The sequence below is a fragment of the Drosophila elegans genome, unplaced genomic scaffold, assembly GCF_018152505.1.
Source record: "Drosophila elegans isolate 14027-0461.03 unplaced genomic scaffold, ASM1815250v1 contig_814, whole genome shotgun sequence".
In the NCBI taxonomy this organism is placed as follows: Eukaryota; Metazoa; Arthropoda; class Insecta; order Diptera; family Drosophilidae; genus Drosophila; species Drosophila elegans.
Genome location: NW_024546167.1, coordinates 11142594 through 11155610, shown reverse-complemented (window position 1 = coordinate 11155610; position 13017 = coordinate 11142594). Strand labels below are relative to the sequence as shown.

The following is a 13017-nucleotide window of genomic DNA, read 5'->3' as shown; positions in this document are numbered from 1 at the left end:
TCAGGAGTTGACATTTTCCCACATAAATGTGTAAATGAGTCTCAGTTTTCGCGGTTTTTCCAGTTCTGTTGTGAACAAAAAATTGAAATGCATTCGGGGATCGAGTCGGAGTCCTTGGGTTTTTTCGGCTGTAACTTGTTGCTTTCGCTGATTGAAGATGTGGCTGATATATGAATTTCAACGCAGGGCCAAAAGGGGAAATTGTATATTCTGAAAAAATGCGGGCATTAACATGTCGACATACATACTATTCTTTTTGGGCTATTCTTTTAAAAATGTAGATGCCCTGTGATAGACTAAAATAAATTTGTAATAAAATCAAACATTTGTCACTCAATATAGTCCCCAATCGAATAAGTTTAATGGACATTTACTAAAAGCCATGTTAAATAAAAATTCACTTAGCTAACAAGAAAGGAAAACGAAAAAAAAATCGCTAGTCTTTTGTTTTTTTTCGGGCAAAAAGGAAATGTACGGAAAATTACCGCCCCTTTGTGCATTTGGCCCCAAGATAACTGCCGGCCAAATGACACACATTAGGGCCAAGGTGTACCATATTTGGAGGGAGGCTGGGTCGGCTTATGTGTGCGAAATCAATTCAAGCTCGATTTCCTTTGATGAAATGGTAAGTGAGCGTGTGCATGTGCTCAGGCCGTGGCAGTCGTACGTGACAGTTATTCGTAAATGGCCCAAACACGAACAAATTACTAAAAATAAAAAGGTAGCTACACTGAAATGTGGAAGGTGTGGCATGAGTGGGCGCAGCTCTTAAAAGCGTGCTGTAGAATATTGATCCGAAAATCGTTCAATTAATAACGCAAATCCTTTATGGTCAGTTACCAGGAACAGTTGGCCGTTAATTAATGCACTTGTCTGTGCCAGCCCCCGATCGCCTTATCTCCCCCTTCCCGCCTGCTGCTATGATTAATGCTTAATTAAGTTTGCAGCATTTAAAAAAAAATACCAGAATCGGCAGCCCTGCCGAAGGATTACATCATATTTAATCAGAGTCATTATTTATAATGATACCGCCTGCATGAGGCATTATAGTCAGTGCTCCTGAAATATGCCACAAGTTATCAAAAGCCCGAAGTAAGCGCCATTTCATAAGAGCGTTAATAAGTGAATTTCATGGAAGCCCCGTAGATGTTCTGCAAATTAATTTCATGGGAGCTTTGGGTTTGCATGACATTAAAGTGAATATGTCTTACTCTTAATTTATGTCACCAAATGATTTCGTATTGAGATGACTGGACTAGTTCGTTTATGGGACAATCTACTACTGAAGTTCCATAAATAGTTGCTTTTACTTTAAATATTTTATTGTCATATTGAAATTAAATTAATCACTGGCGAAGGTCATTCAAGAATTGGGAATACCTTTCCATGAAACTCGTGCATGCAGAAAAACTAAAGCCATCCTTATCGTTGGAGTGGGCCAAAGTGCAGTTTTCCGTTCGAGTTGAAGTAAATTAATTAACAATGTTTATTGTTTGTTTTATATGCGAATATTCCCCTGCAGTTGCCATTGTGTGGTCGTAGTATTCGTAACCCTTATTGCTGCTGCTGTAGTTGTTGCAGTTGTCGCTGCAGTTTCTGATGTTTGTGGCCGCTTTGCCTGACTGACAGTCAATTTGCAGCCGCACTTAAAATGTGCAGAAATGTTTTACATTATTTGCACATGCTGAAAATGTAAATTAAATTATTTTGTTTTGCCTCAACTATTGCACAGCTTTGATTCCGGCATGCATCTTCATCAAGCACTTTGGTCAATGGAATAATCTGTTAATTGGTAATTGTAGGCCTTTAGCCAACGAACAAGCCTGATAATACCTGCGGCCAGATACTCTTAATTATAAGCATAATAATTGACGTGACCCCTAGGAAAAGCTGGGCTGCTTCTTAATAAATGGCCTTGCCAGAGATACTTTAAGTTAAAGGGATTCCATTCAATAGAAAGCTGGGAAGGCAATTTTGAATTAAATCAAGCAGTTAATGTGAAATTTGGCTTTGACTCTGGGCAAATATGTGAGTTCTAATTATTCTGAGTTTACTAAGGTCACTAATTTTATGTCTATGGCATGAAAGTGCACCTGCGCTGTACGTCAACACAATCAAATCATTTTAATCAACTCAAGCATTTTATTGTCTATCAATCTAAATTTTGTTTTAGAAAACCTGTCCAAAATTAGAAATATTTTTCAGGCCAACCAGTTACTATGACCGATGTGCATGAGTTAGTCGTGACGTGCATCATTTTTCTTTACCAGATACTCTTGGTTTTCGTAAGCCATAATATCTGCTTTATTTTAGCTATTTAATCTTAAGTTAATGCTTACAACTAGCGATCCATTCATCCCTTGAAAAAAGACGCCCTGCTGATTGTCCTGCACAACTTACTGCTTTACTATGTGATCAATATGTTCAAGCACCTGGCTCAGGGTGTGTTCTTATATAACTACCGGTTAGCATAACCTTCTGATCCATTTTTTTTTTAACAGCTTCCATTGACTCGGACGGACCGGTGAACACCTTCTACTATGTACCTCTGGTTTACGAAGAGAGCGTTGCTGTGGGTTCCCAAAGGAGGTGGCATGAGGTCCTCAGGTCAACCAGCTGGCAGTTCTTTGAGGTCCTTTTCCGACATCATTTGGCCCTGCTGTTGCCGTTTAATTTGGCCCTCCTGGTGCCGGTAAGAAGTGGTTGTTCTTTGTCTTTGTGGCCACTCTACTTCGATTTCGTTGCAGCGCTGCAAGTTGGCCTTCATTAGCACCTTGGTGCTGGTGTCAAACTTCCTGATGTTCGTCTGCTTTGCCTCGGCCATTTGTCGGCTGGTGGTGACCCATGGCCACGCCCACAGCCTGCGCCTCCTCACGATCCTGGCCTTGGGACCCGCATGCCAAGTGCTTGTGGTGTGCCGCCTCTTGGGCCGAATGTGGGTGAGTCCTTCGCATCCGCATTTCCATGTGACCACCTCATCTTTAATTTGGCCATGTTCCCTTAGCTCAGTCGGTGGATTGTTGTTTGAGGCATGAAATTTGATTTGCCGGCACTGATTGCTGGCCAAAAGCGATCGAAAACACACAGCGTAATCAGCAGCCAAGAAGTTAGGAGCAGCAAATCAAAGCAATAAACCAACTGAACCCATCTGAAAATCACTTTCACTGCACAAACTGCCAAACTGCAGGCATTTATGACAGGCCACCCGGTCGGTGGATAGCGGGGGAGAGGGAGGAGGGTGGCCAAAATCGCATAACAAAATTGTTGCTGAAAAGTTGAACAAATATTGAGGTCAGCAGAATGTCGAGCAGAGTCTCGAGCCGAATCGACTGGGCATTGTTGGTAGTGCAAACTGTTTGCTAGCCTTTGGCACAAACTCCCGACACATTGCGTCCCGCTGTCTGGAAGCCATGACTCTGACTGGGGCTCCAAAAGTCCTCGTTCGGGGCCTCTCCAGGCCCAGCTCCAAAAATATTCAATGAAAATCGGCAGTCGACAGTCCCCTCTTTGTCAATAATACAAAATGGGAAAAAATGAGTTGTTGCTGCCGCAGCCCGAGTTTGCATGGCGCAATGCAGACTTCGACGTTGCCCGGGGGGCCGGTTGCGATGCCGTCTGCCCTGACAGCCCACCACCGTCCCTGCCCTTGCCCCGCCCCTTTTTGGCGCCTCTGGGCCACCCTCCAATCCTCCACGCTCCGAAGCCCCCGAAATGCCAGCTGCCTTCACTTCGAATTGAGAAATTGCCGCAAATGCTTTTCGATTTTTCGTTTTCCTCGGACAAGCCTTGGCTTTTCATATTGCATAATTGATTGTGGGTGTGCGAGCGAGCGGGTGTGTGAGTTGCATAAATACCAAGCAGACGGCATTGTCACCACCCGGCCACCTCCTCCTCCTCCGCCCCCTTCAACCAGCTCTGCCAGCATTTATGCACACTTTCAATATGCATTCAGATTCAGATGCATTGGGCATGCATTGATTTCCGCAGAGGGCCAGAAAAGAGCATTGCCAAGTTGGCGTGTTGTGTTTACGCTTTCTTTGGTAATAATTAAATTGCGGAACTTTTAAATGAATTTCTCAGAATATCAACAAGTTCTTTTGCAACTAACTTTAGCGGAAAAAAACTTTATTTTTCATTACTTAAGCTTTGACAGACTTTTAGATTGAATTCAAAGGCTTTTCTTTAGTTTTTATATAACCTTAAATTGCAGTGCTTAAATTTTCAGTAAATCCGACTTTATTTAAAAATCAGAACATTTTTTTTTTTATTTAAGGAGGACTTTTTGCAGCGATACAGATGGATTTTTTCAGCGTTTGACGTGTAGGTTAACATTGCTTGGCATTCAATGCAAACGAAGAAATTTAATTGAACAATCAAAAATGTGTAAAAAAAATGTAATGTTTTATATAAATGAAAAAACAAGCAGTCATATAAAAAGCATGCAGATTATCAATACAAAATTGCATTATACTTTTAACGGTTTCGCTTATTTGCTTGCAACTTCGAATTTAGGTTGACATGAACGTGACACATAAGTTGTGACACTATTGTGGATTTCTGGGGCAAAATTCACAATGTTTAAAATTTAAATGCAATAACATATTGCTGGAATTTGGTAGAGCAACTACATAAGCATCAGCAAATTTAATATGCAACCCACTCTAACGAGCTATCCATTTAATGAGCCCTGCCAAGTATATACAAATGTGCTTATATGCTCATTTGATTTACACACTAAATATATACGAAATGCGGTGGCAAGAAGGAAAGATTGCAAATTGCATGCGGAATTCCCAAGAGTCTAATAACATCAAAACAAAGCAAAAACTTGCATGCAAGAGACATAAGGAAGTGGAGATACTCTTTCACTTTACCTTCAACCTAAATAAAATGTGGAATTGCAATTTATCTAGTGCTTTAAATTTTAAGTAGTTGACGAGGTGTTTGATAATATAAATTTTAATTTCTTTGTATGTATTGTGTTTTATTGCTTATATTTATTTTCAATGTATTAAAAACATTCCTAGTTAGGACCTACGTCTGTCGGTATTGTCCCAGATCGCTATAAGTTACCTCAATACAAGTTTATTTCGCCATAGCGAGTTTTTGCACCCTTTGCACTTTTGTGCTCTTTATCACATAGTTAGTTTGCCCGGCTTGAGTGATGTACTAGAACTGGGAGAGCTCTCGACGAATCTCAAGTCGTGATATAGCCGCGCAGTAACGAGCCACAGACCGTGTCCGTATTCGTCTTCGAGCCCCATGCCACGTGACTATATATAGTACTTGTAATAATGAGGAACGGCACAGGTCCACGGTCTCTAAGCATGAGAAATTTAATTTTAAGCCAGCCCACACATGGGCGCTCCACACACCACCCAAAGCACACCCTGCCCCATAATTGTGTATTCAAGTAAGAGATATGGGAGCTGAAAGAAGCTATATCAACGAAAGGGAAGCGGCAAGGGAAAGGTTGGGGCAAGGACCGCCTTAAATTAAGATAATGACACGTGAGGTATCGCCTCCTGGGGCGGCAGAGCGGTTGGTAAATTGCGATAACATAGAAATGGCCTGAATGGCGGCTCTCTTTAAAACACTTAACCCTTGACACAGACACCCTGCCCACCTTGCCCACCCTGCCACCTCGAACCACATTGGCATCGTCGTGGTAGCACGCATTCTTAAAGCGCAACTTGATGGCAAACTGCCAAAGAGTTGACTTCCTTGCGCGGAAGGGCGAAAGAATGTAGGACACGCCAATGGGCGGCCTGCTGCTGGAAAATTTAATTTTCTTCCAAGCTTATATAGCTCAATTGTGCACCTCACTTCTTCAGTTTGACTGTGAGTAATGCTTTGATCAAAATCTGTATACCATTTTCCACGCTCAACGCAAAACGCTGATGGTGTCGACAACGCTTATACATTTGTATAATAACTCATGATTCGTATTAAAGTCGGGTATTCTGAACAAACAAACTTTGATTGTTCCTTACGTATTGATTATTTTGATGAACATTAATAAAGCAATAATTAGCACACTATTATTGCATGTATGTTTATTTTCGTAAGTAAGAGTATATATTTTAGGCAAATGAAAGAAAAGTACAAAGAGCTTAAACAAACAAATAATTTCATACTTCCGATAACCAATGAGCAGAAAAATTCGCTATTTAAGGTAGTATCGCTTATTTGAATAGATAATATATGGGTGCTTATAAACACTTGCAACCCATTCAACACAATTTCCTGTTCTCACGCCAAGACGATTTCTTTTCGATTGATGTGGAAATCAGCCAATCAATTGGAAAAAACTGGGAGCATAAAATCACAACAGAAAAGTGAAATAACTGAGTGTAAATTTTCTGGTAAATTCGACTGACTGAATGTAGCCAACAAAATTATCATATTAAATGGCCGCAGGCTGTGCAAGAGTGTTAGATGTAGATTTTAATGTAAGCCTATTTATATGTGATCCAATTGACGTTATTTTCGCCAGGATATGCAGACTAGTGTCAGACGAAGAAGAATCAATATAGAAAAGAGGAAAAAGATGGAAAAGAGTGTGGAAGACAGAAAAGGAAGAAATTCCCTAAGGAATCCCCAGAGAGCGGTAACTACTAGACTCACAGAAAATCACACTTTTTCCACAAAGAAGAAACCCAAAGGGATCCACATCACCGCTAAAAGCTGGCAAGAATCTTAGAATCCTTGCTTCGGAATTTATTTTGCAAAGCGGCACTGTGGTTCAAATGTACATAAAAAAATGTAAGATGATAAGCTTTTACCATTTTTTAAGGAATTGAAAAACAACTAGTTATAAACAAAATATTGTTTTAATTAAAAATATATTTGCTATCATCAATATAATATTTAAAAAATTTTAAATATGATGCAAGATTTAATAAGTCTTAAAAATACACTTTTGTTTAAGCTACTTATTTTATATACTCTAAGAAAAGACCATTGTGAAGGTTAGAAACTTTTTTTTATTATTATTTATTTTATTAAATCTCGACATAAAGCGTTTATATGACACTGTGCAGCTGCTGCTTTATTTTCACATGTAATGGCATTTTAATTGCACGCTACAGCTCAGCCAAGTGTCTCTCAATTAAAAGTGTCTGCTTGGCTCAAAACGACATCCTGCTCGTTCTTCCTTCGGTGCCCCGTCCCCGGTTTCATTTCACCCACCCGTAATCTTTGAATGGCTGCGGAAGGAAAATGATGTCAGCCACATGTCGTAATTTGCGTGAGTCGAGGGGACAAGGGTATCCCCCGGTCCGGGTACCAGGAGACCAACGCACACACCACGAACCCAACTGATTCGCATATATAGTATCTGTTCATTATGCAGGGCGAAACGCGTGCTCGGCGAGATAAGATGTCCGGGGGAATATGCCGTGGGTTAATTGCCGGCGGGAAGTCGGAGTCCAACGGAGGCCTTGAACTTTAAGTCATCTATCTGTTGATCTCCGAACGATACGAAGTGAAATTAACAAATTAATTGCATTAACATAAAATTGTTTTATGAATGTGGCGCTTGGCGGCTGGAATCGAGCCAGAATCTTCGAGCGGCTTTCGGCAAAAACCCTTGAGTCTGAATGAGGAGTTCCGCTGGCAGAGATTTGGCCTACAACATCATTCACCCCAGGACTTTCTTCGATCGCAGGTTGGTAGATGTTTCATTACTGTATGATTTAATTCAAGTTTGATTTTTAGTGGCAGTCGAAACCGAAATCTCCATATTTTCTAACCTATCGCTGGCTTTTAGCCGGCTTCTTTGGCACTGGCGTTGTTAGTTATACAATTAAGTACTATCACAACGGACTTTGTTTCATCTATTTGACCAACTGGGGATTCATCTTGTGCGGCATTACGAGCCTTTTTGGTGCCATACTAGTGTCAGTCTATCACTGCAAACCGGAGACGTGGGGTAAGGTTACATAGTTCTATGTCTTTTTTTAATATGTAAATATTTTTTCCACTCAGTTCCACCCAGCTGTTTGATCAAGACTTATTGGGCCTGCTACTGGACTAATTTGCCACTGACTTGTTTGATTGCAATTACTTACTGGTGGACCATTTATCCCAACGATCGGTTGCCAACCAATTTGGCTAGGGTATCCGATCTCTATAACATATGGACACACTTATTGCCGCCAATTTTGTTCACAATCGATCATTTTCTAGTGGCGCAGCCAGCACGTCTGCTGCACTTTGTCTATCCAGTGGCCTTCTGCTTGTCTTACGGCGTTTTCACTTTTATATATTATTCACTGGGTGGCCGTAACATGTAGGGACTGCATTTTCCTACTCCTTCAAAAGAGAATTAATTAAGTTATTTATTTTTCAGAAACGGAATGCACTATATATATTCTTTTCTGGACTATAAAAAGCCGAAAATAGTTTGTGGAACCGTGGCAGGACTGAGCTTGATGATGGTGTCCTTGTGCACCCTGCAATATGTAGGCTATCGGCTAAGGACTTTCATAGCACGCAAGTGGGGAAAACTTCAGTGATGATACCCTAATAATTGCATTTGAATGAGGCGTGTAAAAAATTTTAAAATACAAATAAAAGCAATGTAGAGTCAGAACATCGTTGTTAGTATTCACACTATAAGATACCCCTTAAAAAAAACGTTATGTTTCTAATTCAGTCATGCCTATGATATCTGTGAAATATTTTGAATTAAAAATGAGTTCCGGCTGAGGACAATAAGCCCTGGAAAGCGGGACAAGCCTGGGGTATAATAAAGACCACAGAAAGAGGAGAGATATCAAAACAAATTTTGCTTATTTGTCCTCTGATATGTCGGACTTGTTTTGTTGTTTACGCCGTTCGCACGTGTCTGGAAAATTAAAAGCACTGCTTCTGCTGCTGCAACTCTAGTTCGTCCTTCTGTCCCATCGTTTTATTCCCATGGGTTGGCCGCATCATGTCGCCCGTATCTGTATCTGCTTGTATCTATCTTGAATAGTGTATCTCGTTTGTTTCTATATGTCCCAAGCTCTCATAATTTGTTTTGATAAAGTTTTCTCTGAGTTTTTCCAACCCATCTTTATAATATTTGATTAGTTTTGTTATTTATTTATTATTTTGGCTTGCACTGCGTGACTTTGGGGAATTCATGTTGCTTAAAATGTGACAAACAAGTTTTGTTTTATGTTGTTTAAGTTGTTTTCTATGTGCTTTAAACAAATTCCCATTTAAATATTAAACCTACCTATGAATGGCACCTGCAATTACAGTTGTAAATAATGTTGGCACGACAGCAACAATGAGTTGACTCATTGCTGCATTTTTCCATCCAGCCAACCCGCCACCGCATTAACTTCTGCTTCGATAAATAAACAAGTTGAGCTACTTAAGATTTAAGTTGTTGTTGCTGTTGTGGCTGTTGTTCCAGTCCTCGTCGCCCGTTGTTGTTGCAAGTGGTGCGCACACAAAATTTATAGTGAATACTTTTCCCCTCATAAACCGGAGCCACCCCTTCGGCGCCCGTGGCCACCCCTTAACTGCATTAACCCCTTCAGTCCGTTACAAAATTGCACATTACGTATACGCTACGTATGCTCACTTGAAGCATGAAACTCTTCAGCACAGTGCACACCAGCAGCTGCGCTGCCTGCGTGTGCGTTGGATAATAATATAAGCATATAAATGTTTATGTTAAATTAAATTGAATGCAAAAAGGCGGAAATGTTACGAAAATTGTGAAAATAAAAAATGAGGGAAAAACAGTGAATTCAAATGTACTTTTCGCCTTGTTGGCTGTGAAGTCAGGAAACGGTCGATATAATTGCCCCATGAATTGCGAATGGTGACGGAAATTTAAGATGTCCCTTTTAAGTTATGTTGGCTTAAACTGCCATTACCACCCACTTTCTATGCCAATGCAGTTGGCGGCTGTCAGGCTGAGTGCAGCCATAAATACGTTAACGTTCGATGTTTTAGGCGATGCCAGCTGCAACTATATGGCCCTGCTAAGTGGCTGCACTTTAGCAGTTCCCACCGGAGCCTGTTTCACAAGCCACTAAGCAAGGACACTTTATGGGGACGCTCTTTTTCAGTCCTCACATGTGGGGAAGTCGATATCTTTATTGGTGTATTAGCTTTCCGAAATAGGAATCACTAAAGTAGCTTGATGATGGCATGAAACATCTAGCAACTATACAAACACCTAAAGCTTGACTTTAGCATTGATTTTTAATATAATATCTATTATATCTATTTGTTTTGGAAATCAATTCTACCGTTTTGTAGGCTTGGCAGTACTATTAAACCATAAAGAGTCTTTAAATGGTCAAGCAGGCCTATAAGTTATTTGCTGATAATTAAAAATTAAAACGTAAAATTTGCATTTGAACTGGCAAGGCATTCAAATAACAATATAATGCTGAACTATTCCACAATCCGAGCTCAATGGTTATTGTATTCTGTGGAATGTTTCGGCTGCCGCCCGAGGCCTCAACCCAAGCGGCATTGGAATTTTATTCTTTACCAACGCATTCAAGTGTTAAAATATGTATATGAAATTGATTGGCTGATTAAGCACACACTTTACACAGCCCGCCCACACACAGTCGCTCTTTTTCTCCGCCCATTATTTATTTTTTTGCTGTACATTGTCTGGCCTCCGAAATATTCCTTTTTTGATTTGCTTCGGAAATGACGCAAATAACGCAACAAATTTAAGCCAGTCACAAAAATGTACAAAACCCACTCAGACGAGCTCACACACTGATAAACGCAAACACAAACATTAAACATACCTTCAGGACGGGTTATTTATGACAATAGGCATGTGAGAGGCAACAACAGGATGTTTTATATTATGCCAGGAGAAAATAAAGGACAACACACACACATCCGCTCACGTAGGTACAATCCCAATTTTGCATAAATTTCATTTAATGTATAGAGAACAACGGGTACTCGTGAATTGAAATTCGAAGAGATAATCTATTGGAAAAGTATTCATTTTAAAAAAAAGGTAAGCCCAACCAAAAAAACATAGAAACCAAACCATGTCATACTTGAACTAAGTGTCTAGACTAAGTATTAGCTGTTTATTTAATAGCACAAACAAATCAAAAAGGGCAATGACAAGTCTACCTATTGTTTATCAAGTTCTTGTTCATCCTTTCGAATAATTTTGAGAGTGAAATTTAATTGTGCTGCTCATTAATAGCATGTTGAATGGCCTAGAGCTCACCGGAAATATGTGATTTCCTGAAATAAATACATATTTGTTTCATATTCAAAAGTATTTCACGCAGGCTGGTAAATCAACAAATAATTACCCGAAGAAAAAATATTCAGGGAATGAAAAACTGATCTACAAAAGAATTTATTTGATTGAATTTTAATTTATTACTTGATTATCATTTTCGAAATCGCTGAATGGAGGTGGAAAGAATTTTTGTCCTTCGTCAGCGCTATAAGGGTATAAATGGGATAACAATAAACACTCATTTAAGGATAAGGTCATAAATCTAAGAAAGTCCATAATCGGAATCCCTTAAAAAATACGCAGGAGGGGAAACATTTCGGAAAAAAGCCCAAATAAGCAGCAAGCTGATGTTTCGACAAATAACATGGTATTGTAGTTAACTGTTAACTATTGCATGATTGCTTATTATTGCTTATTTTCCTTAATTTGGCCTTTTTTTGTTTTGATAGCCAGACATTCTCAGAAACGACTTCGTACTTATCTCTCAGTCACAGTCATTTTGGCTTCAAGCTAATAAAATTTATTCTGTTAAGGCATATGCATATATTCTCTGGCAAAAGTAGAGAGAGCAAAGCCAAAGCCAATCAAAGGCCAAACAATAAACAAGCATGACATTAAATAAATAAACAAATAAATGCCCAGACAAAAGACTTGAATGGAGGAGTCCCTGGCCAGGATACGGGCTCCAAGAACCAGAGTCAAGGAAGTGCCAGAATGAGGTCCTGCCTGGCAGACACGTTTTGCTTGCGAGAAAGGATAATGACGCGTTCGTTTCCCGCTGGATTCTCTTCACTTGCAAATGCAAGCGACAATATTGAATAAGAGGGACATCGACAGGATAAGGCTGCCCGGCACACAGGCATCATTGGTTCGGAGTTGCGGTGCGGAAATTGATTGAATGGCGTATTAAACTTAAGCCACACAAACACACGCGCTGGCATAAGCAAACATTTATCTTTCCCCCTTTTTGGCTCTGTTATTTTCTCTCTTACTCACTTCAATTTAACGGCTACTTAAGTCCATCATTTTGAATAATGTTGTGTATACCGAAAGGAATTCCGATGGAAGTCAATTGCACTTCAGATATTTGCGATATGTTTGTAAATATTTGATAATTTTTTATTTGTTCGCTTGGGGAATGTTATTGTGCTCTAAAAATGGCATACTTTTGATAAATTGCTATTCTATTTTTAGACTCCTCTGAAGGAATGCTGCCATTTAAAGAGACTAATGAATTCTCTGCCTGTTGTTTAGTGGAAAGAAGTCTTTTTATTATATACAATTTAAAGAATTCAAATTAAATGCCAATATCAAAATATACACATTTGAATTTGTCAATGATAATTCATTTTTAACAGGTAAGTACATTTTTAAATATAACATAGCTACAGTTACAATGCTTTCCAGGTTGTTTAAGTGCCTACTTATTTGACAGGCATAACAATGCGCTCCAATTTCACACTTTTCAATTCCGAAGGACCAGCAAAGTCCCCTTCTGTTTAGCTTACCTCCTTCAATTTAACGGCTACTTTAATCCATCATTTCAAATTATTATCTTCTCGCCCGGTGGCAAAGTTGGCAAGTTCCCGTGCACGCTCAGTTGGCCACGCATCAAATGGGCCCTCCATGGGCATTAAAAGGAGCCTTGGCGGTGCTACCTGAAAATCGGGCTGCTGATGGACAGCCAAGGGGAGGGAAAGGCCCATTAAAAGGCCACAGCACAGAACTGCTGACATCACGACCGACGCCGCCGATGTTGCCGGCCACTTGGGTGGCGAATT

General features: G+C 39.9%; 2 protein-coding genes across 4 annotated transcripts; both read left to right on the top strand.

Moving 5' to 3' along the window:
* Positions 1-2143: 2143 nt before the first annotated feature.
* LOC108138701 lies at positions 2144-3149 on the top strand. Of its 2 annotated transcripts, none has more exons than XM_017261047.2 (5): positions 2144-2285; positions 2346-2442; positions 2502-2692; positions 2748-2939; positions 3010-3149. In XM_017261047.2, exons 1-5 carry the CDS (start codon positions 2220-2222, stop codon positions 3040-3042), a joined length of 579 nt encoding a protein of 192 aa, XP_017116536.1. In that variant the 5' UTR covers positions 2144-2219; the 3' UTR covers positions 3043-3149. The 2 variants fall into 2 exon arrangements, with proteins under 2 accessions (XP_017116536.1, XP_017116537.1); XM_017261048.2 differs by having other exon boundaries at positions 3005-3149.
* Positions 3150-7477: 4328 nt separating this feature from the next.
* Positions 7478-8588, top strand: LOC108138712 (protein rolling stone). Of its 2 annotated transcripts, XM_017261063.2 has the most exons (4): positions 7478-7669; positions 7720-7933; positions 7990-8293; positions 8354-8588. In XM_017261063.2, exons 1-4 carry the CDS (start codon positions 7532-7534, stop codon positions 8517-8519), a joined length of 822 nt encoding a protein of 273 aa, XP_017116552.1. In that variant the 5' UTR covers positions 7478-7531; the 3' UTR covers positions 8520-8588. The 2 variants fall into 2 exon arrangements, with proteins under 2 accessions (XP_017116552.1, XP_017116553.1); XM_017261064.2 differs by lacking the exon at positions 8354-8588 and having other exon boundaries at positions 7720-7928; positions 7990-8081.
* Positions 8589-13017: the final 4429 nt, after the last annotated feature.

What these genes read in the sequence shown, in the direction of transcription:
- LOC108138701 (XM_017261047.2), top strand. Translation starts at nt 2,220, where the DNA reads ATGACCGATGTGCATGAGTTAGTCGTGACGTGCATCATTTTTCTTTAC. An exon ending in ACCAGATACTCTTGGTTTTC is followed by an intron (nt 2,286 to 2,345) that starts GTAAGCCATAAT and finishes GCTTACAACTAG; the next exon opens with CGATCCATTCATCCCTTGAA. An exon ending in GCCTCTTGGGCCGAATGTGG is followed by an intron (nt 2,940 to 3,009) that starts GTGAGTCCTTCG and finishes CCCTTAGCTCAG; the next exon opens with TCGGTGGATTGTTGTTTGAG.
- LOC108138712 (XM_017261063.2), top strand. Translation starts at nt 7,532, where the DNA reads ATGTGGCGCTTGGCGGCTGGAATCGAGCCAGAATCTTCGAGCGGCTTT. An exon ending in AGGACTTTCTTCGATCGCAG is followed by an intron (nt 7,670 to 7,719) that starts GTTGGTAGATGT and finishes TTTGATTTTTAG; the next exon opens with TGGCAGTCGAAACCGAAATC. An exon ending in TCACTGGGTGGCCGTAACAT is followed by an intron (nt 8,294 to 8,353) that starts GTAGGGACTGCA and finishes TTTATTTTTCAG; the next exon opens with AAACGGAATGCACTATATAT.